This window comes from Nesoenas mayeri (assembly GCF_963082525.1).
Source record: "Nesoenas mayeri genome assembly, chromosome: 28".
Lineage (NCBI taxonomy): Eukaryota > Metazoa > Chordata > Aves > Columbiformes > Columbidae > Nesoenas > Nesoenas mayeri.
This window is the reverse complement of record NC_137558.1, coordinates 1,475,655-1,496,584: the sequence shown is the minus strand read 5'-3', so window position 1 is coordinate 1,496,584 and position 20,930 is coordinate 1,475,655. Positions and strand designations below refer to the sequence as shown.

General features: G+C 68.6%; 3 protein-coding genes across 4 annotated transcripts; 2 read left to right on the top strand and 1 right to left on the bottom strand.

The window, feature by feature from the left end:
- The first annotated feature begins 1,684 nt into the window (after positions 1-1,684).
- Positions 1,685-8,858, top strand: STAT2 (signal transducer and activator of transcription 2). Its single transcript, XM_080360567.1, has 23 exons — positions 1,685-1,758; positions 2,120-2,251; positions 2,398-2,548; positions 2,622-2,720; positions 2,791-2,883; positions 2,966-3,044; positions 3,143-3,228; positions 3,307-3,455; positions 3,530-3,688; positions 3,760-3,912; positions 4,016-4,036; positions 4,126-4,219; positions 4,326-4,382; positions 4,459-4,542; positions 4,611-4,718; positions 5,747-5,882; positions 5,983-6,032; positions 6,103-6,191; positions 6,259-6,395; positions 6,490-6,678; positions 6,770-6,827; positions 7,544-8,637; positions 8,703-8,858. Exons 2-23 carry the CDS (start codon positions 2,121-2,123, stop codon positions 8,831-8,833), a joined length of 3,348 nt encoding a protein of 1,115 aa, XP_080216693.1. The 5' UTR covers positions 1,685-1,758; position 2,120; the 3' UTR covers positions 8,834-8,858.
- A 166-nt stretch (positions 8,859-9,024) lies between these two features.
- On the bottom strand, positions 9,025-10,031 carry IL23A (interleukin 23 subunit alpha; the record flags this gene model as incomplete). The annotated part of the gene is made up of 3 exons (XM_080360500.1): positions 9,025-9,372; positions 9,638-9,736; positions 9,861-10,031. The coding sequence occupies 3 exons, from the start codon at positions 10,029-10,031 to the stop codon at positions 9,025-9,027; spliced, it is 618 nt and encodes a 205-aa protein (XP_080216626.1).
- A 1,254-nt stretch (positions 10,032-11,285) lies between these two features.
- PAN2 (poly(A) specific ribonuclease subunit PAN2) lies at positions 11,286-20,504 on the top strand. 2 transcript variants are annotated; one of them, XM_080360479.1, is made up of 26 exons: positions 11,286-11,375; positions 11,811-12,105; positions 12,588-12,757; positions 12,862-12,982; positions 13,062-13,139; positions 13,229-13,496; positions 14,071-14,413; positions 14,759-14,855; positions 15,334-15,453; positions 15,582-15,701; positions 15,771-15,899; positions 16,038-16,237; positions 16,546-16,685; positions 16,905-17,011; positions 17,246-17,344; positions 17,660-17,736; positions 17,869-18,010; positions 18,200-18,337; positions 18,837-18,896; positions 18,973-19,063; positions 19,142-19,299; positions 19,382-19,525; positions 19,598-19,777; positions 19,884-19,977; positions 20,062-20,259; positions 20,343-20,504. In XM_080360479.1, the coding sequence occupies exons 2-26, from the start codon at positions 11,830-11,832 to the stop codon at positions 20,375-20,377; spliced, it is 3,585 nt and encodes a 1,194-aa protein (XP_080216605.1). In that variant the 5' UTR covers positions 11,286-11,375; positions 11,811-11,829; the 3' UTR covers positions 20,378-20,504. The 2 variants fall into 2 exon arrangements, with proteins under 2 accessions (XP_080216605.1, XP_080216604.1); XM_080360478.1 differs by having other exon boundaries at positions 16,543-16,685.
- The last annotated feature ends 426 nt before the right edge of the window (positions 20,505-20,930 follow it).

The following is a 20,930-nucleotide window of genomic DNA, read 5'->3' as shown; positions in this document are numbered from 1 at the left end:
TGGGAGCCGCCGTATCCCCACGCTGGGGGACAGGGACGGGCTCCCTGTGTCGCAACATCTGATAACGGCGGCTATAAAGGGGCCGCGGGGGCAGCGGCCGCGGCGGCTGGACGGGACAGGACGGCGGCGGACGGGTGAGCTGGGCGAGGGGGTGACGGGAGCTGTGGCTGCGGGGGGGTGACGGGGCTCTCCTGCCTCTATCTCCACAGGCCGCCCCGGAGCTGCCACCATGGCTCGGCATCTGCTCTTCCTCCTCCTCCTCCTCCTCCTGGGCAGCCGCCCCCTCTCCGCCGTCCCCCCTGCGCCGGGTGACGATGGCGGCGCCGCGGCGCGGGTGCTGCTGGCACAGCTCGCCGAGGACGTTCCCCCGCGGGCGCTGCCGGGGCGCGGCGTCTCGTGCCAGGGCCTGTGCCCCGAGTCCCTGCCCGGCTTCTCGCGGCTGCCGCCGGCACCGCGCGCCCTGGCCCGCGCCGCCATGGCCCTGGCGCTGAGCGCGGCCGCCTGCGCCCCCCAGGCCGAGGCCGCGGTGCTGCGGCTGTGCCGGGAGATGGGGGACCGGGCGGCCGCGGCGCTGCTGCGGGGGCTGGCGCGGCTGCGGGACACCCCGGCGCCCACGGCGCTGCCGCTGCTGCTCAGCCTGGTGCGGCCGGGGGGTCCTGCCACCGCATCGCCCTGCGCGGCGGCGCCGAGGAACGGGACCCACACCCGGCTGTGCCGCCGCGTCCCCCGGCGCTGGCGGCGGGAGGACGGGGACCCCTGCGCCCCGCCCGGGGAGCGGGAGGCCCACGGGGTGCTGGAGTGGGTGCCGGGTGTCAGCACCTTCTACAACCTGGGCACCAGCATCTACTTCGCCTTCCAGGGCTGTGACGCCGAGGCCTCGGCGCGGGCGCTGGAGGTGGCCGAGGACCTGGGCTACACCGGGCTGGCCGCCCTGGCCGCTGCCGTCGGCGGCCCCGTGGGGCTGGGGGTGCAGCTGGGGCTGCAGCCGGGGCTCAAGGCTGGGGTGCGGGCGCTCATCGGCTACTTCACCGCCGAGCAGGACCCCCCGCCGGCCCCCACCGCCCACAGCGGCCCCGTCCTCATCATCTGAATAAAGGTCCCGTGTGGCGGCTCCGTGTCCCTGTCCCTGGCTGGGGGTATTGGCACCGATCAGCGTGGGGCCACTCTGCCCTGGGGCATGGGGACCTTGGCTCCGCGGGGTGGCCTTGTCTGAACCACGTGCTGGCAGCTGACCCGTCACTGTCCTTGTCCCACCCAGCGTGCCCTGCCTGGCTCCGGGTCCCGCGGCCCTGTCCCCATGTCCCTGTCCCCATATCCTGTCCCCATGTCCTGTCTCCATGTCCTGTCCCTATGTGCCTGTCCCCATGTCCTGTCCCCATATCCCTGTCCCCATATCCTGTCCCCATGTGCCTGTCCCCATGTGCCTGTCCCCATGTCCTGTCCCCATTTCCTGTCCCCATGTCCTGTCCCGGTCGCCCCGTCCCGTCCCGTCCCGCCCCGTTCCCTCTCTAGCCCCTCCCTTCTTCTCACTCCGCCCCTTTCTGGCCCCGCCCCCTGACGTCATTTCGGGGAAGCGGGCAACCCCGCTGGAACCCGCGCTCCCCTGCCGAGGGGGCGTGGCCTCGCTGCCGCGCTCCGCCAATTGCCGCGCAGAACCGGAAGAGGGGCGTGGCCTCCGCGCCTTCCTGCCCCAAGGGCCGCCGAGGTCGGAGAGCGGGGCCGGGCGGGGGTCCCGAGGGTCCCGGGGGGCAGCGGCAGGTACGGGGGTGCCGTGTCCGGGGGGCAGTGCCGTGTCCGAGGGGCAGTGCCGTGTCCGGGGGGCAGTGCCGGATCCGGGGGGCTGTGCCGGGTCCGGGGGGCAGTGCCGCGTCCGGGGGGCTGTGCCGCGTCCGGGGGGCTGTGCCGGGTCCGGGGGGCTGTGCCGTGTCCGGGAGGCAGTGCCGAGTCCGGGGGGCTGTGCCGGGTCCGGGGGGGCAGTGCCGTGTCCGGGGGGCAGTGCCGCGTCCGGGGGGCTGTGCCGCGTCCGGGGGGCTGTGCCGGGTCCGGGGGGCTGTGCCGGGTCCGGGGGCTGTGCCGGGTCCGGGGGGCAGTGGGACCCCCCTGACCCCGATCCCCTCAGCATGGCGCAGTGGCAGGAGGTGCAGAGCTTGGCCAACGCGCACCTGGAGCGGGTGCACCAGCTGTACGCGGGGGCCGCGCTGCCCATGACCGTGCGGCAGTGCCTGGCCGCCTGGATCGAGGACCAGAACTGGTAACGGGGGGGCCGGGGTGCGGGGCCGTGCCGGTATGTGCCGCCCGGTGCTGGGCTGCGGTGCCGGTGCTGACCTGCAGTGGTACCGGTACCGGTGCTGAGCCGCAGTGCTGGTGGCGGTACCGGTGCTGACCGCGGTGCCGCAGGCGCCAGGCGGCCGAGCCGCTCTCGTCCCACGCGCGGATGCTGTTCCACTCCTTGCTGGCGCTGCTGGGCGAGCGCCTGGGCAGCCTGGGGCTGGGCGACGAAGATTTCACGCTGAAGCACAACCTGCGCAAGGCCCGGCGGGACCTCCAGGTGGGTGGGTCTGGGGTGAAGGGGGTCCTGGGGGTGTCTGCGCCCCACTGACCCCGCCCTGGTCCCTCCGCAGGCCGAGTTCGAGGAGTGTCCGGAGCGATTTGCCAACTTGGTGGCCAACCTGCTGCAGGAGGAGCGGCGGATCCTGCGCCTGGGCCAGGCGGGGGGGCAGGTAGGGCAGGGTCCCCCCTCCCGCCCCACGGGCCCCGCCGGCCGCTGCCCCACGCCCCGTGTCTCTGCAGGGGGCGGCCGCCCCGGCGCCCAGCGCTGCCCCGGAGAGCGACCGCAAGCAGCAGATCCAGCGCCGTTTGGCCGAGTTCCACACGGCCGTGCAGGTAACGACCCCCCTGACGCCCCACAGACACCCCGGGGGCTGCCCGACCCCTCATTTCCCCCCCCCCCCCCCCGCTTCCCCAGGAGTTCGAACGCGCTTTCTGGCACCTGGAAGACCTGCAGGACGCCTTCGACTTCTGCTTCAAGGTGCACTATGTGCCGGGTAAGGGTGAATTTTGCCCCCCGCCAGGGGCAGAGACATGGGGTGGTGCTGCCCCATGCCCCCGTGTCCCATCACCCCACATTGCCCCCTGCCCTCAGGTGAGGACAAGACCAATGACCCCCAGTACGTCCGGCAGCTCCAAGCCCTCCAGGCCAAGCTACAGAACCTGGACCGGCAGCGGCGGGTGAGCGGGGGCCATGGCTGGTCTGGGGGGGCCATGGTGTCCCCGTCCCCCCGGCCTCAGGAGCGCGTGTCCCCCCAGGAGGTGCTGGCGCAGATGCAGCAGCTGCTGGGGCGCAGCGAGCGGCTGCAGGAGTTCCTGCAGCAGGAGCTGGGGGACTGGCGCGAGCGGCAGCAACGCGCCTGCATGGGGGCCCCCGCCGACACCTGCCTGCGCCCGCTGGAGACCTGGTAGGGTTGGGATGGGTGGGAGGGGGGACAGGGGGGTCCGCATGGGCCCCCGCTGAGCCCCGCGGCGCCCGCAGGTTCACAGAGCTGGGCCAGGGGCTGTTCCAGCTGCTGCAGCTGCTGCGGGCGCTGGGGGAGCTGCGGCAGAAGGTGACGTACGAGCGGGACCCGCTGAAGGCAGAGACCCCCCTCCTGGAGCGGCGGCTCAAGGAGCAGCTCACCTACCTGCTGCAGAGGTGGGGGCGGCCCTGGGGGGGTGCTGGGGGGCGTGGGGGGGGCAGCCCTGACCCCCGCCCCGTGCCCGCAGAGCCTTCGTGGTGGAGCAGCAGCCCAACATGCCCAACCCCTGCAAGCGCCCGCTGGTCCTGCGCACGGCCAGCAAGTTCTCGGCCCGCGCCCGCCTGCTCGTGCGCCTGCACGACCGCAACCACCGCATGGAGGCCAAGATCCACATCGACAGGTCAGAGCTGGGGGGGGCCCACGGGGGTCCCAGGACCCTGCAGGGGCGCCCAGCCCAGCCGCGGGGGTCCCGCTTCATGCTGACGCACTGTTTTCTCTTGCAGGGACCCCCCCAAGATAAAAGGGTGAGAAGTGAAGGGTGCTGGTGGTGGGCAGGACTGTGGCCCCGCGGGGGTCCCGACCCCCCCACCCCCCGCTTCTCTCTGCCCCGCAGGTTTCGCAAGTTCAACATCCTGACGTCGAGCAGCAAAACCATCCTGGCAGGGGACAGTCCCCAGGAGGGGCTGGTCTGCGACTTCCAGTACCTTGTAGGGACCCCCACCCCGACCCCCGCGTCCCCCACGGCATCGGGGAGGGGGCAAAGCCCCAGCCCCACGGTGCCCCCGACCCCGGCTGACTCTGTGCTGCCCGCAGACGCTGAAGGAGCAGAAGGACAGCCGCTCGGGCAAAGGCGCCAAAGGCGCCGGCGAGGTGGGTGCAGGGCCGGGGGGTGCGGAGGTGTCACCTCCCGGTGCCACGCGGTCCCTGCGGTGTCACCTCCCGGCAGGGTCCCCTGGTCGTGACGGAGGAGCTGCACCTCATCACCTTCACGCTGGCGTACGCTTACTGCGGGCTGGAGCTGGAGCTGGAGGCGAGTGCGGGGGCCGGGGGGGGCTGGGGGCTCGGGGGGTGCAGGTCTGACCCCCCAACCCCCTGCAGACCTCCACGCTGCCCTTCGTCATCATCTCCAACGCCAACCAGCTCTCCAGCGCCTGGGCCTCCGTCCTCTGGTTCAACATGCTCAGCACTGACCCCAGCAACCCCAAGGTGAGCGGGACCCCCCAGCCCCGCCGTCTCCCCCTGGTCCTGCTGTCCCATCCCTGTCCCCGTGTCCTGTCCCGGGTTCCTGGTCGTTGTCCCTGGTCCGTTTTCCATGCCTTGGAACTTTGGCTGTCCCCAGTCCCTGCTCCGTCCTGGTCCCTGGTGCACGTCCCCATCCCCTATCCCAGTCCACATGCTTGTCCCCTGTCCCAGTGCTTGTCCCCATCTCTGGTGTGTGTCCCTGTCCTCTGTCCTGGTGCGTGTCCCCATCTCGGGTACATGTCCCAGTGCACGTCCCCATCTCTGGTGCACATCCCTGTCCCGGTGCGTGTCCCTGTCCCGGTGCGTGTCCCTGTCCCGGTGCATGTCCCTGTCCCGGTGGATGTCCCCATCTCTGGTGCATGTCCCCATCTCTGGTGCACGTCCCTGTCCCAGTGCATGTCCCCATGTCTGGTGCACATCTCTGTCCCTTGTCCCGGTGCACGTCCCCATGTCTGGTGCATGTCCCTGTCCCTTGTCCCGGTGCATGTCCCCATCTCTGGTGCATGTCCCTGTCCCAGTGCATGTCCTCATGTCTGGTGCACGTCCCTGTCCGTTGTCCCAGTGCACGTCCTTGTCCTAGTGTGCATCCCCATGTCTGTTGCACATCCCTGTCCCCTGTCCCAGTGCATGTCCCCATGTCTGGTGCACGTCCCTGTCCCAGTGCACGTCCCCATGTCTGGTGCACATCCCTGTCCCCTGTCCTGGTGTGTGTCCCCATGTCTGATGCATGTCCCCATGTCTGTTGCACATCCCTCTCCTGGTGTGGGTCCCCATGTCTGGTGCACGTCCCTGTCCTGGTGTGTGTCCCCATGTCTGGTGCATGTCCCAGTCCCCTGTCCCGGTGCACGTCCCTGTGCTGGTGCGTGTCCCCATGTCTGTTGCACGTCCCTGTCCTGGTGTGTGTCCCCATGTCTGTTGCATGTCCCTGTCCCGGTGCATGTCCCCATGTGTGTTGCACGTCCCGGTCCCCCGTCCGCTCCCCGTCTCGGCAGGAGCAGCAGTTCTTCTCGGCGCCCCCCGCCGCCCCCTGGCCCCGGCTGGCCGAGGTGCTGAGCTGGCAGTTTGAGAGCGTGGCCGAGCGGGGCCTGGCCCGGGAGCACCTCCTCATGCTGGCCGAGAAGCTCTTCGGTGAGTCCAGACCCCCCCCCCAAGCCCCCTCTCCCCTCCAAGCCCCCCCAAAGTGAGGACAGGGGCCGAGCCCCCCCCTTCACCCCGCGTTTGCCCCCAGGCTCGAAGCCGTCGCCGGAGAGCACCGTGTCCTGGCCCAAGTTCTCCAAGGTGAGCTGCGCCCGTCCTGCTGTCCCTTGTCCCCCCGTCCCCCCGTCCCTGCTCACCCGCTCTCCCGCAGGACGGCGCCTCCGGCTTCTCCTTCTGGGCCTGGCTGGACGGGATCCTGGGGCTGCTCCAGGAGCACCTGAAGCCGCTCTGGAAGGACGGGTAGGAGCAGAACCGGGGGCTGGGGGCGCCGGGGGGGGCGCAGGGGCTGACGGTGCCGCCTCCCCAGCCTCATCCTGGGCTTCGTGAGCCGCAAGCAGGAGAAGAAGCTGCTCAAGAGCAAGCGAACGGGGACGTTCCTGATCCGCTTCAGCGAGAGCGTCCTGGGGGGGGTCACCTGCACCTGGGTGGAGCACCCCGAGAGCGGTGAGTGTCCTCTGCCCCCGCTGCCGCCCCTCACCGCGGCCTCGGGGCTGCGGGGGGCTGACCCCGCCTGCCCCCCCCCGCCCCCGCCCCGCAGGGCCCCCCGCGTTCCGGGCGGTGGTTCCATACACGGCGGCCGAGCTGGTGTCGCTGGCGCTGCCCGACATCATCCGCGACTACCAGCTGCTGGTGGAGGAGAACATCCCCGAGAACCCCCTGCAGTTCCTGTACCCCGACACCCCCCGCGACGAGGCCTTTGGGCCCTACTACAGCCAGCGGCAGGAGGGTACGGCACGGCACGGCACGGCGCGGTGCGGCACACGGCACATGGCACAGCGCCGGCCAACCGCCCGCCAACCGCCCCGCTCTGTCCCCAGGGACCCTGACGGAGCAGAAGCGATACCTGAACCGGCGCCTCATCCGCGTGTCCTCCAGGTGCGCCAGGGGACACCCCGGTCCCTGCGGGAAGGGGGACAATGTCACCGCGGCTTGGTGTCCCCTGAGCCCGTGTCTGTCCCTGCGGAAGGGGGACACTGTCACCGCGGCTTGATGTCCCCTGAGCCCACATCTGTCCCTGCAGAAGGGGGACACTGTCACTGCGGCTTGGTGTCCCCTGAGCCCACATCTGTCCCTGCAGAAGGGGGACACTGTCACCGCGGCTTGGTGTCCCCTGAGCCCACATTTGTCCCTGCGGAAGGGGGACACTGTCACCGCAGCTTGGTGTCCCCTGAGCCCACATTTGTCCCTGTGGAAGGGGGACACTGTCACCGCAGCTTGGTGTCCCCTGAGCCCACATCTGTCCCTGCGGAAGGGGGACACTGTCACCGCAGCTTGGTGTCCCCTGAGCCCACATCTGTCCCTGTGGGAAGGGGACACTGTCACCGCGGCTTGGTGTCCCCTGAGCCCACATTTGTCCCTGCGGAAGGGGGACACTGTCACCGCAGCTTGGTGTCCCCTGAGCCCACATTTGTCCCTGTGGAAGGGGGACACTGTCACCGCAGCTTGGTGTCCCCTGAGCCCACATCTGTCCCTGCGGAAGGGGGACACTGTCACCGCAGCTTGGTGTCCCCTGAGCCCACATCTGTCCCTGTGGAAGGGGGACACTGTCACCCATGGCTTGGTGTCCCCTGAGCCCGTGTCTGTCCCTGCAGGCAGGCGAATGAGTCGTGGCAGACGGAAGAGGAGCTGGTGGTTGCTACGGAAAACCTGGAGACGCTGCAGCTGCAGCCCGGTGGCCTGGGGACGCAGCGGGTCACATCTGGGAACCTGGGGACACTGCAGCCCGGTGGCCTGGGGACGCAGCAGGTCACATCTGGGAACCTGGGGACATTGCAGCCCGGTGGCCTGGGGACGCAGCAGGTCACATCTGGGAACCTGGGGACACTGCAGCCCGGTGGCCTGGGGACGCAGCAGGTCACATCTGGGAACCTGGGGACACTGCAGCCCTTGAGCCCAGGGACAGGGCAGATGATGGCCACCAGCCTGGGGATGCTGCAGCCTGGGGGCTCGGGGACGCTGCAGGTCACATCTGGGAGCCTGGGGACACTGCATACTGGGGGCTTGGGGACACTGCAGGCAGGGCCCCAAGTCCTGGAGCCACCACAGCCCCTGCAGGTGGGACCTGGGGTCCCGGGGATGCTGCAGGCGGAGATTGGGGGTCTGGTGCTGCAGCTGGTCCCCGAGGGCCAGGGGACACTGCAGGTGGGACCAGGGGGCGTGGGGATAATGCAGGGGCTGCCTGGGGGGCTGGGGACGCTGCAACACATGGGACCTGGGGACCAGGGGACACAGCAAGTGGGACCTGGGGCTGTGGAGCAACAGCTGGTGCTGCAGCTGGTCCCTGAGGGCCAGGGGACACCACAGGTGGGACCAGCGGGCTTGGGGACACTGCAGGTGCTGCCTGGGGACACGGGGATGCTGCAGCCAGTGGCTGGGGACACGGGGATAATGCAGCCGGTGGTTGGGGACACGGGGACGCTGCAGCCGGTGGCTAGGGACATGGGGATAATGCAGCCGGTGGCTGGGGCGGTGGAACCGCTGCTGGTCCCTGAGGAGCTGCCACCGGAGCTGAGGGACCTGGAGCTGCTGCCGGGGGACACGGACGTGCAGGAGCTGCTGGAGTCGCTGGTGAACGGGCCAGAGCCGGGCTCGGGGCCACGGGGGATGCAGGGGACGCTGGAGCCGGCGGAGCTGATGCCAAACGTTGCTGAGGCCATGGATGGAGGGCTGGACCCCAGGCTGGCAGGTGGGTGTCGGGGCCGGGAGGGGACACAGGTGTCCCCTCGGCGCTGAGCTGTCCCCCTCCCGCAGGCAGCGCCGTGCTCCTGGCCCCCCACGACCCATTCCTGCCGCAGTCCGAGGACGCGGCCCCGGCCGCCGCCAGCTCCCTCTTCACCACCGACTTCCCCCCGCTCAGCATCGACGCCACCGACTTCCAGTGACCCCCCTGTAAATAAACCTCTTCCTCACCCACTGCCTGCGGCCAGACCCGTGTTGTGCTGTGCATGGGGAGCCGCTCGTCTCATTCAGACCTTTATTAGAAACTCATAAATACCCGAGATAAATAGAGAGCGTCACACATAAATAGCCCCTCGGCGGGGAGGGGAATAAATAGTCGGGGGTCGTGGGGGGCTCAGCGGGCGCTGGCGCTGTGGGTGAAGACGCGGCTCATGATGGCAGCGAAGGATTGGAGGCGCTGGAGCGCCAGGCGCTGCAGCAGCGGGTGGGCCCAGGTCTCGCTGGGGGCCATGGGGTGCCGGGGGGGGCGGCCGTGCTCCTGCTGCGGGATAGGGGGGTCAGGAGGGTCGGGGTTCGGGGTGCCCGCTCCACCCGCTGCAGCCCCCCAGCCCCTCACCTGCACGAGCCCCAGCAGCTGGTCCAGCGTGGCCTCCAGCTGGGGCAGCCGGCGGGCGGTGAAGATGTCGGAGCCCAGCAGGTCCCGGTAGTGCTGCAGCCCTTGGAGGATCCGCTGCAGGCAGCGCTGGGGGAGGAGGGCATGAATGGGGGGGCCGGGACCCCCAGGCACAGTCCCCAGCATCCTGGGACACCCCCAGCATCCCTGGGACCACCTGGGCACATCCCTCAGCATCCCGGGGCACCTCGGGGACCCCCCAGCACATCCCTCAGACTCTCCATGCCCGGGATCCCTGCACGTATCTCCGAGGACCCTGAGACCCGCCCTGGGACACCCGGCTGCATCCCCCAGGCTCCCCACTGTCCCCCCAGCACCCCCCGTCCCTCGGTACCGTGTTGTTGGTGTCCAGCGTGGAGGGGTCACAAGCGTCGCTGCAGCGGATCCGGGGGGGCCAGTTCTTGGGGTCCTCCTCACTCAGCTGCGTCTCCTCCTGGCAGCGGAGGGGTCAGTGGGGTCCCCGTGCCCCCCACACTTCCCCCGGCATCCCGTCCCGTCGGGTCCCGCTCCTCCCGGGATGTCCCGCCGGTCCCTCCGGTCGAACCCCCCGCACTCACCAGCACCCGGTGCGGCTCCTTGAGCGTCGCCACCAGCCGCGACAGCTCCCGGGAGAGGCTCCTACAGGCGACCCAGTCGGTGCGGGGTCCCGGGGCCGGGGCCGGGGCCGCGGGCGGCGGCAGCAGCAGCGGGAGGCAGAGGCAGAGCAGGAGGCGGCGGAGCGGGGCCATGGCCGGTCGGTCGGTCGGTGCCGCCACCGGCGCTGCCACCGGGCTCTTATGGGGCGGCGGCAGGTGGGGAATCCCCGCGGCAGGTGGCACCCGCCCCCCGTTACTGCGAAATCGCCGCCTCCCTCGAAAGCAGAACCGATACCGGGCCGGGGTCCCCGGGCTGCGCCCCGCCGCGCCCGGTCCCGCACCGCGCCGGGACGGGATGGGACGGGCAGGAAAACCCAGGGCAGTTCCTGGCGGCTCCGCGCCCTGCGGCACCCAGTGTCCCCACGTTGTTCCTTTGGTGCCTGCTCGCTGTGTCTCCCCGTGTCCCCTCCGCTGTCCCCCGTGCGTGCCCCGGCCGCACCGGGAAAGCAGCCGGGGCGGCCCCGGCGAGGCAAGTGGCCGCTCCCCGGTTCCGCGGTGTCCCGGCGGGGCTTCCCCGGTCCGCACCCCCTGGGGACCGCGCAGCGCCGGTGTCCGCCGGGCAGGGTCGTGCTGCCCGCGGCGCTGCAATCGCGGCGGCCCCGACGGGGCGGCTCCGGCGCTTCCCGCTCCCGCCCGCCGGGGCTGCCCCTGGCCTTCCCCGCACCCGCGGCGACGCACCGGCCGCGCCTCGGGCACCGGCCCGGGGCCGAGGTCCCGCCGTCCCTGCCCGTGGATTCGTGTGCCCCGCGGGTTTGGGAGGGGGAGGCCGGGGTTGGGGTCCCGGTGGGGTCGGTCCCGGCGGAGACCGGGGCGGGTGAGGCTCAGAACCGGCTCCAGCTCACGGTGCACGGCCCTGGGGACACTGTTGGATCCCGTGGGACACTGAGGGACCCCGTGGATACCAGGAGCCGCTGTGGGACACCAGTGGGGACGATGGGATGGCTACAGACAGCGTAGGACGCTGTGGGGCATTTGGGGACACTTTGGGACCCCAGGAGATGCTGCGTGACACCCAGCGGGATGTCGTGTGACACCACGGGATGCTGTGACACCGGTGTGCACGCTGAGACCCCCCCCCGTGGGGCATTGTGGAGACACTTTGGGACTTCGTGGGACGTTGGGGACACTGCGTGACAACCCCGCACCGAAACGACCGATTTCGACATTTTTGTCCCTTCCGCCGCGCCGTCCGTCACGCCGCCCGCCGCACCGCTTAGTCCCGCCTCCCTCAGGCGCTGATTGGCCATCGCCCGCGACTCCGCGCTGCCATTGGTCCGCCTCTCCCGGGGGCGCGCCGGTTTACCGGGCGGGAGCGCGGGGGGCACGGTTGCCATAGTGACGGCGAGAGGGGCGGCGGCGGCCCCGGGCCGACCGTGGCGGCGCGGCGGGACGGGCCCGGGAGCGCGGCCCCGGCGGGGCTCTGCCCGCGGCTGCTCGGTAACGGCGGGCGCGGGGCGCGGGGCGGAGCGGCCGCCGCCGCGGGGCGCGGGGGCTGTGGGTACCGGGTTGGGAACGCGGCGGGGAGAGCGGGGGCCCCTCCGCTCGGTCCGGGCCCCGCCCGGGGCTGCGGCGGCCGATAGCGCCGGTGCGTCCGGTGTGGGGCCGCGGAGATAACGGCGGCGGGCGCGGAGCTGGCCCGGTGCCGCCCGCGGGGCTCCGGTTCCCCGGGAAGGCTGCTCGGTGCCCCGGGACCCCTTCCCGCGGTTCTCGCGGCCGTGACGGCGCTCCGGGGGAAGGGGCTTCACCGGCCGCTGGCGCTGGACATTCCAGGCGCCTTTTCCGCCCCGTGGACTCACCGGGAGCTCCGCGATTCCACGAACCGGCGCCGCGGCGGTTCCGCCCGCCCGGTTCAGTTCCCGTTCTGCTTCCCAGGGAGACGCCGCTTCCCACCATGAATTTTGAAGGGCTCGACCCATCGCTGAGCGAATACGCGGCCCCGCTGCACCCGGCGCTGGATGCGGCGCTGGAGCTGCCCGGCAGCCTCCTGCCCGGCGTGGAGCTGGACCCCGACGCCGTGGCCATGGACGCCATGGCCGTGCCCGACCCCGTGCACCTCATGGAGGGCATGTACAGCGAGCTGCACACCGCCGTCTCCGACGTGGGGGTGCCCGTCGCCGCCTCCCACTTCGACCTGCACGAGGAGATGCTGTGGGTCGGGAACCATGGGGTGAGTAGAGGGGGACACATGGGGGTCGCTGAGCGAAACGGGGGTGCCGGCGCTCGGTGTGTCCTGGAGCGTGAGCCTCGTGGTGTTTCCCGCTCCGCTTTTGGTTCTTTGCTTGTGTCTGTGTGGTCTCTGTAGTTTTGGGGGGAATGGGGGGGTGGGAAACCCCCCTGCGCCCGGGGAAGGCGCAAACTGGGGTGAGTTGTGATGAGCCAACGGTAAGACAAGGGGTGATGGGTGCAAACTGGAACACTGGGGGTTCCGCTTAAATCTGAGCAGAAACTTGTTCGTGGTGAGGGTGGCAGAGCCTGAACAGGCTGCCCAGGGGGGTTGTGGAGTCTCCTTCTGTGCAGACATTCCAACCCGCCTGGTTCCTGTGTAACCTCATCTGGGTGTTCCTGCTCCATGGGGGGATTGCGCTGGATGAGCTTTCCAGGTCCCTTCAACCTCTGACACTCTGTGAGCCTGTCCCCGTCTGCTTTTAGGGCCACGCCACCTCCTTCTTCGGCCCGACGCTGGAGCGATATTCCTCCTTCCAAGTGAACAGCAGCGACGACATCCGCCAGATCCAGAGCCTGGAGAACGGCGTCCTGTTCCTGACCAAAACCAGCCTGAAGTGCATGTCCCGAGGGGGGCTCATCATTTTCGACTACCTGTGAGTGCTGGGGGGTCACAGGGGGATGTGGGGCAGGTCCTGCAGCCCCTTCCCCACACCGAGCGGGGTGGGACCACGAGGGTTTTCCCTTCCCCATCCCGCAGCATGGATGAGGCCGAGGACATGCACAGTCTGCTGCTGACGGACAGCAGCACGCTGCTGGTCGCTGGGCTGCAGAACCACGTCGTGGAGATCGACCTCAACACCGTCCAGGAGACGCAGAAGGTACAGCCAGACCGGGGGGTCGTGGGGAAGTGCTCAGCGTGGGGCTCAGCACCGCTCACCCCGCGCTGCTGCTCCGCAGTACACCGTGGAGGTTCCCGGCATCACCGTCATGCGGCAATCCAACCGCTTCTTCTTCTGCGGACACACCTCGGGGAAGGTAACACCCGCTCTGCTGGTGCTCAGCGTCCCTTGGGGACACCCTGGGGGCTCCCAAGTGGCACCCACCGCCCCGTCGGACCCTTCCAGGTCTCCCTGCACGACCTGCGCACGTTTGTGGTGGAGCACGAGTTCGACGCCTATTCGGGCAGCTTGTCCGACTTCGACGTCCACGGGAACCTGCTGGTGACCTGCGGCTTCTCCAGCCGGATGAACGGGCTGGCGTGCGACCGCTTCCTGAAGGTGTACGACCTGCGCATGATGCGAGCCACCACCCCGCTGCAGGTCCACATCGACCCCTTCTTCCTGCGCTTCATCCCCACATACACCTCCCGCCTGGCCATCATCTCCCAGACAGGTGCGCGAAGCCGCGTCCCCCCCGGGGTCACGGTCCTGAGGCCACTCGTGATGAGAAACACCTTGAGGTGCCGGAGTGAGTTCAGGGAAGGGAAATAGAGCTGGGCAAGGGGCTGGAGAAAGAGGTTTAGGTTGGAAATTAAGTAAAAATGATTAATTAATAGGCTGTCGAGCACTGGAACAGGGTGGTGGTGGAGTCACCATCCCTGGAGGGGTTGGACAGATGGAGATGAGGTTCTCAGGGACATGGGGCAGTGCTGGGGGTGGGTTATGGTTGGACTCGATGATCTTGAGGTTCAGATTGGATGTTGGGGATGATTTATTGGTAAAAGGGCTGTGGGGCATTGGACAGGCTGCCCGGGGTCATGGTGGAGCCACCATCCCTGGAAGGCTGGACAGACCGACATGAGGTTCTCAGGGACACGGTGTGTTAATGCGCGGACTCCGTGATCTTAAGGGGCTTTTCCACCCAAGACAATCCCATCATTAAACCCCAATGAGACAGAGTTGGCCACCAAAGACACATGCGCCGGCTCACCCGGTGCCACCTCACTCCATCCTCCCCACCCACGCAGGTCAGTGCCAGTTCTGCGAACCCACTGGGCTGGCCAACCCCGCCGACATCTTCCACGTCAACACCGTGGGGCCCTTGATCATGGCGTTCGACGTGTCGGCCAGCAAGCAGGCACTGGCCTTTGGGGACTCCGAGGGCTGCGTCCACCTCTGGGCCGACTCCCCCGACGTCACCTTCAACGCCTACTCGCGCGAGACCGACTTCGCGCTGCCCTGCATGGTGGACACGCTGCCGCACCTGGACTGGAACCAGGACCTGGTGCCGCTGTCCCTCATCCCCGTGCCGCTCACCAGCGACGCGCTGCTCTCCGACTGGCCCGCGGCCAACTCGGCTCCGGCACCCCGGTAATTTCCCGGTGTCTCCCGGTGAAAACTGCTGGGGATCCACTCCTGTTGTCCCCCCCACATCTCATGCCCTGTGAAATGCACGATAAGTTGCCCACGGTGGATTTAACCACTAAGGTGACTGGGTGGGTCTGGGGATGCTGGGGACAAGCTGGTGGGATCCCGGCTCATTCCGCTTGTGTGGAAACCCTCTTGTTTTTAATCTGTGCCAAACATGCCGACACTTGGCGCTGCTGCCGTGTTCTGGCGTGATCCGGGCGCTTTATTGTGATAGAAAACGAACAGCGAGTTTCGGGGGGACCCTCGTGGGACCCCCGGTGCCTGAGCCACGGTGTGTTTTTGCAGGCGAGCTCCTCCGGTGGACCCCGAGATCCTGCGCACCATGAAGAAGGTGGGGTTCATTGGCTACGCCCCGAACCCCAGGACCAAGCTCCGCAACCAGGTACCCGCTCTCAGGAGGGCCGGAGCGCTCACCGCGCACGGAGCCACCTCGGAGCTTCCCGTGGGGTTTAGGGTGACGTTCTCAGGATCCCAAGTGGATAATTCGGAGGTGCCGGCTTTTCCCGAGCAGCCTCCGCAGGTCCTGGGTGGAGCTGGAATCTCCCCCTTGGGCTGCAGCCCCAGTTGTACCGATCGCTGGCTCCGCGGTGGGAAAGGTCCGAGCTCTCCGGGTGGGAGGGTGAGGGCACGTCCCTCGCCCTTGGGAAAACACGGCCGCGTTTCGCCCGCAGCGCCGCCGTAGTTTCCCAGAGCGATAAGTCCCTGGCGAGAGCGACGGTGCTGGCACACGGCCCCGCTCCTTCGGCTCCTTCCTTCGCTCGTTCAGGGAGGCAGGAAAGCCCGGGAGCTGCTGGATTCGGTGCGTGGGGCCTCGCTTTGCCATGGGGCTCAGCCGCTCTGCCCTCCTCACCCCCTCGCAGATTCCCTATCGCTTAAAAGAGACGGACAACGAGTTCGACAGCTTCAGCCAAGTCCCCGAGTCCCCGATCGGGCGGGAGGAGGAGCCGCATCTCTACATGGTGGCCAAGAAGTACAGGAAGGTGGTGGCTTTTCAGGGGGTCCCCAGGGGGTTGATGTGGGGCGAGGGACCCCCAGCGCCCGCCGTGGCTCCGCGGAGAGCGCCGCGGCACCGGGACGGTGCCCGTTTAACGCTCGTGTCCCCGCTCAGGTCACCATCAAATACTCCAAGCTGGGGCTGGAAGATTTTGACTTCAAACATTACAACAAGACGCTGTTTGCAGGGCTGGAGCCCCACATCCCCAACGCCTACTGCAACTGCATGATCCAGGTTGGACCCCCCCCCTGCCCGGCCCCCTACGACCCCCCCAAACCTCCCCTGACCCCCCGTCTTTGCCAGGTGCTGTATTTCCTGGAGCCGGTTCGCTGCTTGGTGCAAAACCACCTGTGCCAGAAGGAGTTCTGCCTGGGCTGCGAGCTGGGGCTGCTGTTCCACATGCTGGACCTGTCCCGAGGAGACCCCTGCCAGGTCTGTGGGGTGACAGATTGGGCTGCCGGGGGCGCCGCAGGAGCCGGGTGGTGCCGTATCCTCGGCTGACGGCATCAACCAGCGCGGAAACTCCCGTCGCTTGACCTCGGTGACACGCCGCTCTTGCCCCATCCCCAGGGAAGCAATTTTTTACGGGCTTTCCGCACCATCCCGGAGGCTTCGGCGCTGGGGCTGATCCTGGCTGACTCGGACGAGGCCACGGGGAAGGTGAACCTGGGCCGGCTCATCCAGAGCTGGAACCGTTTCATCCTCACCCAGCTGCACCAGGAGACCCAGGAGCAGGAGGGGCCGCAGGCGTATCGGGGGGCTGGCGGCAGGTAAACCCCTGGCACGGGGAATAACCAAACCTGGGACGGGGGGCTGGCTCCCCGGGGTCCCCTCAGTCCCTTGGGAAGGGCCTTTCTTGCCCCCGAGCGCTGCGCGGGACACGGGGAGCCACCCCATAGCCAGGTTGACACCCCAGGCTGTTTCCCCTCAGCTTCACCCCCTTCTCGGGGTTGCGGAGCCGCCACCGGCTCCGAGTTCCCTCAGCGCTGCTGGAATTGGGGTGCTGGCCCCAAAACCCCAAGATGTGCAGGTTCCGGTTGATCCCGCTCACCCCGCTGCTCTTTTCCACCTCCAGCAGCTTCGGGACCTCGGGGGACTCGGTCATCGGGCAGCTCTTCAGCTGCGAGATGGAGAACTGCAGCATGTGCCGCTGCGGCAAAGAGACCGTCCGTGTGTCCTCCACGCTGCTCTTCACCCTCTCCTACCCCGAGAGCACCGGTACGGGCGCGGTGATCGCCGATTTCCCCGGCCAGGTGGGGTTTGGTGTCCGTAGGGGTGACAGACACCGGCAGCGCGTCCCAACCAGCCAAGCAAAGCAGATTTGGGGCTTGACCTTCTCGCTGGTGGTTTTGAGGAAAACCCCAGAGGTTTGGCTGAGCTAAACCGGTAAAGATTTGCGTGTTTGGGAGGTGACGTTATTCTCCTTTCTCCCTTCAGAAAAGCCAGCCAAAGATTACGAGTTTGCCCAGATTTTAAAGCGAAGCATCTGCTTGGAGCAGAACACGCAAGCCTGGTGCGAGAACTGCGAGAAGTACCAGCCCACGGTGAGCGGGGGCGCCGGGTCCTTCCCGCGGCGCCGGCCGCGCCGCCTTCTCCGTTACTCACCGGGGAAGCTCCGGAGCTGGGATTCGGTTCCCGGATGGGTATTTCCTGGGCTGCACAACCCGATTCCAGCTGAATCCCCCCGGGATGGGGGGCAGAGGGAAACCCCATCGAGCTGAGCCGGGCAAAGGTGCGTTTGGAGCTGTCGGTGTCACCGTCTCCTGCTCCCTCCGCAGGTCCAGACGCGCAACATCCGCTGCCTGCCCGATGTCCTGGTCATTAACTGCGAGGTGAACAGCTCCAAGGAGGCCGATTTCTGGAAGGCGCAGGCTGAGGTGGGGGCGGCACAACGGGCTCCTTTGGGGTTCGCGGGGGCGTTTTCGCTCGGGTCCCGCTGTCCCCAACCTGTCGCTCTCCACCCGAGCGTCCCCCGCTCTGTTCGCAGCGTTTGGTTGTGGTTAGAGGTGGAAAAGACAAAACAATGACTAAATTTGCCGTCCCCCCACCTTTTCCTTCCCCGGCGCAGCGCTGGGTGTCCTCGCTGCCTTTGTCCCCATCACCGACGTTATGTCCCTGTCCTTTCCGCCCCTCTGGGCTGGCTGTGCCCCTCGCGCCCCCCGCATTGACGCATCCCTGTGTTTCGTTGCCAGTTCGCCTTCCAGAGAGCTCTGATGCAAAGAGGAGGTTTTGACATCACCAAAGGCAAAGAAATCTCTTTGGGAGACTGGTAGGTGACCTTCCCCAGGGTGCTGCCACCTCCTGGCTTGTTCTCTGCCCTCGCTCAGGGCTGTTTGTCACCTGGTGATGAATTTGGCCTGGGTGACACCTCCAACTCGGCTTCCTGCGGTTCTCCGCGCAGGAAGGAGCTGGGGAACCCCGACGCGGGGCATTTGTATCCCTCGGTGGAGGAGCTGAAGAACGTCTGGATCCCCTACGCCATCAAGATGAGGCTGAGCAAGAGCAAGGAGCTGGATGTGTGCAACTGGAGCGAGAGCGAGGAGGTAAAGGCGCCGCCGTCCCACTGGGGACGCGGTCACGTCCCATGGGGCTGCAGGAGCCGAACCCAGAGTACGCGGGCGAGAGATGAGGACGTGAGCGTGGACGCCTGATGGGGACGGCGCGTGCGGGGTTGGGGTCTGGGGGCCGCGATCGCGGCTCAGCCGGTTCCCCGGGGCCGGTTCCTCCCGCAGCTCAGCCCGAGCGACGACCCCGACTCGGTTTACGTCTACGACCTGATGGCCACCGTGGTCCACATCCTGGATTCGCGCACCGGGGGCAGCCTGGTGGGCCACATCAAGGTGGGGGAGACCTACCACCAGCGCAAGGAGGTGAGGAGCCCCCCCGGGGACACCGGGCGGTTTAACGGTCAAGCGTTGGGTGTTTGGGTGAACGCATCGGGCGGCCGAGGAGGAAGGAAGGGCTGGAGAAGCACTTCCCACCCTTGCTCGGGCTGGTTCCTCCTGGTCACGGGCACGTTGCCAGCAGGTCCCTGAGCTTCCAGGTAAGGGCTGGGACGTCACCTACCGTCCCGGGGAGCGGGGCTGGGCTGGGCAGCCCTGGCCAGGAGTTCCCGGAGTGTGTCAAGGCCGCATCCCGGCTCTTATCTCTTGCATCTCGGCGGAGTTTTGGGTGGGAGCTGGGCAGGGAGCGCGCGGGTCCAGCCCGGCACCGTCACCGCGGCCCCGCGGGGGTTTCCCCGCCGTGTCCCACGAAGGGCGGGAGTTCCCGCGTGGCACCGTCATCCCCCCCTTTCCCTGGTAACGGGGAGCGGAGTCATTGCATCCACCCCAAGGCGGGGCCCTAAAGCCTGCGCTGTCCCCCCCGCAGGGCGTCACGCACCAGCAGTGGTACCTTTTCAACGACTTCCTCATCGAGCCCGTGGACAAGGTGAGCGCTCGGGTGACACCGCGGGGACGCCGCGGGTGCAGTGTCCCCATCCCCAACTGTCCCCTGTCCCCCGCAGTGCGAGGCGGTGCAGTTCGACATGAGCTGGAAGGTGCCGGCCATCCTTTATTACGCCCGGAGGAACCTCAACGCCAAGTACAACCTCGTCAGTGAGTGCCGGGGGTGGAAGTGGCGGCGCGGCCGGCGGCGCCGCTCGCGGCTCACGGCGCTTCCCCCTTTCCCCGCAGTCAAGAACCCCATCGAGGCCAACGTGCTGCTGGCCGAGGCGTCGCTGGCGCGCAAGCAGCGCAAGTGCCACGCCACCTTCATCCCGCTCATGCTGAGCGAGATGCCGCAGGCGGGAGACCTGGTGGGGCTGGACGCCGAGTTCGTCACGCTCAACGAGGTCAGGGGGACGCGGGGACGCGGGGACGGCGCCGGTCCCCGCGGGGCCGTCGGTCACCGCGCTGTCGCGTCCCGCGCCGCAGGAGGAGGCCGAGCTGCGCAGCGACGGGACCAAATCCACCATCAAGCCCAGCCAGATGTCGGTGGCCAGAATCACGTGCGTGCGCGGGCAGGGCCCCAACGAGGGCGTCCCCTTCATCGACGACTACATCTCCACCCAGGAGCAGGTACAGGAACCCGCCCCCAGGGGGGACACGGTGACAACACGGACCCCCCCGCCACCATCCCCGGTCCCGTAGGTGGTGGATTACCTGACCCAGTACTCGGGGATCAAGCCGGGAGATCTGGACGCCAAGATCTCCTCCAAGCACCTCACCACCCTCAAGTCCACCTACCTGAAGCTGCGCTTCCTCATCGACGTGGGGGTCAAGTTCGTGGGCCACGGGCTGCAGAAGGACTTTCGCGTCATCAACCTCATGGTGACAGCGCCGAGTCCCCGTCCCTCAACCCAGGGGTCCCTGGGGGGCACTGGGAAGCCGGTGGCCCCCCCAGCCCGGGCAGCAGGACCCTCTCTCTGCTTCCCAGGTGCCCAAGGACCAGGTGATCGACACCGTCTACCTGTTCCACATCCCGAGGAAGAGGATGATCTCCCTGCGCTTCCTCGCCTGGTATTTCCTGGGTCAGTAGCCAAGCCGTGGGGCGCAGGGAGTGTCGGGGTGGGGGGCGGCTGCTTCCTGACCTTGTGGGGGGGGAAACCCCGCAGACCTGAAGATCCAGGGGGAGACCCACGACAGCATCGAGGACGCGCGCACGGCGCTGCAGCTCTACCGCAAGTACCTGGAGCTGAGCCCGCCGGGCGCCGAGCCCGAGGAGTTCCGCAAGGTGCTCAAGGGGCTCTACGAGAAGGGACGCAAGATGGACTGGAGGGTCCCCGAGCCCGACAGCCAGAGCAGCCCCAAGCGTAAGGCTCGGACCCCCCCGGTGTCCCCCCCGGTGTCCCCCCCGGTGTCCCCGGTGCCCCCCTCACCCGCTTTGTCTCGGCAGATGGGGCCGTGTTCCCGCCGGTGCTGGCGCTGTGACCCCCGCGGGAGGCGGACACGCCTGGAACTGGAACCAGCAGCGGGGCCGGGGCTGCCCCCGCCCGCCCCCTCCCGGCGCCTGGTGCTCCGGGACGCGCTCCCCGCCGGTACCGGGGGTCACCGTCCCGCCCCCCTCCCCCCCGCCGCCCCCCCCCGCCCGCCGGCCCGGGCGCGCTCATAAAGCACCTGGACACCGCCCGCCGCCTCCTGCCTGGATCCGGGGCCGCGGGGGAGGGACCGGCACCGGGGGCACGGCACCGGGGGCACGGCGGGAAGGACTCGGGCGCCGGGTGGGGCTGGTAGTGGGGACGCGGCACGGAGGAGCCCGGGACCGGGGACACTGTGTCCGGACCGGGATCACTAACGGGACCGGGGACACTGTGTCCGGACCAGGATCACTAACGGGACCGGGGACACTGTGTCCGGACCGGGATCGCTAACGGGACCGGGGACACTGTCCGGACCGGGATCGCTAACGGGACCGGGGACACTGTCCGGATCGGGATCGCTAACGGGACCGGGATCGCTAACGGGACCGGGACGCGGCGGCGTG

Bases quoted from the DNA above. Each gene is read 5' to 3' on its own strand.
- STAT2 (XM_080360567.1), top strand. From the start codon at position 2,121: ATGGCGCAGTGGCAGGAGGTGCAGAGCTTGGCCAACGCGCACCTGGAG. The intron at 3,689-3,759 runs GTGGGGGCGGCC...CCGTGCCCGCAG, and splicing joins CTCACCTACCTGCTGCAGAG to AGCCTTCGTGGTGGAGCAGC. The intron at 6,679-6,769 runs GTACGGCACGGC...CTCTGTCCCCAG, and splicing joins CTACAGCCAGCGGCAGGAGG to GGACCCTGACGGAGCAGAAG.
- PAN2 (XM_080360478.1), top strand. From the start codon at position 11,830: ATGAATTTTGAAGGGCTCGACCCATCGCTGAGCGAATACGCGGCCCCG. The intron at 14,856-15,333 runs GTACCCGCTCTC...ACCCCCTCGCAG, and splicing joins GGACCAAGCTCCGCAACCAG to ATTCCCTATCGCTTAAAAGA. The intron at 17,345-17,659 runs GTGGGGGCGGCA...TTTCGTTGCCAG, and splicing joins TCTGGAAGGCGCAGGCTGAG to TTCGCCTTCCAGAGAGCTCT.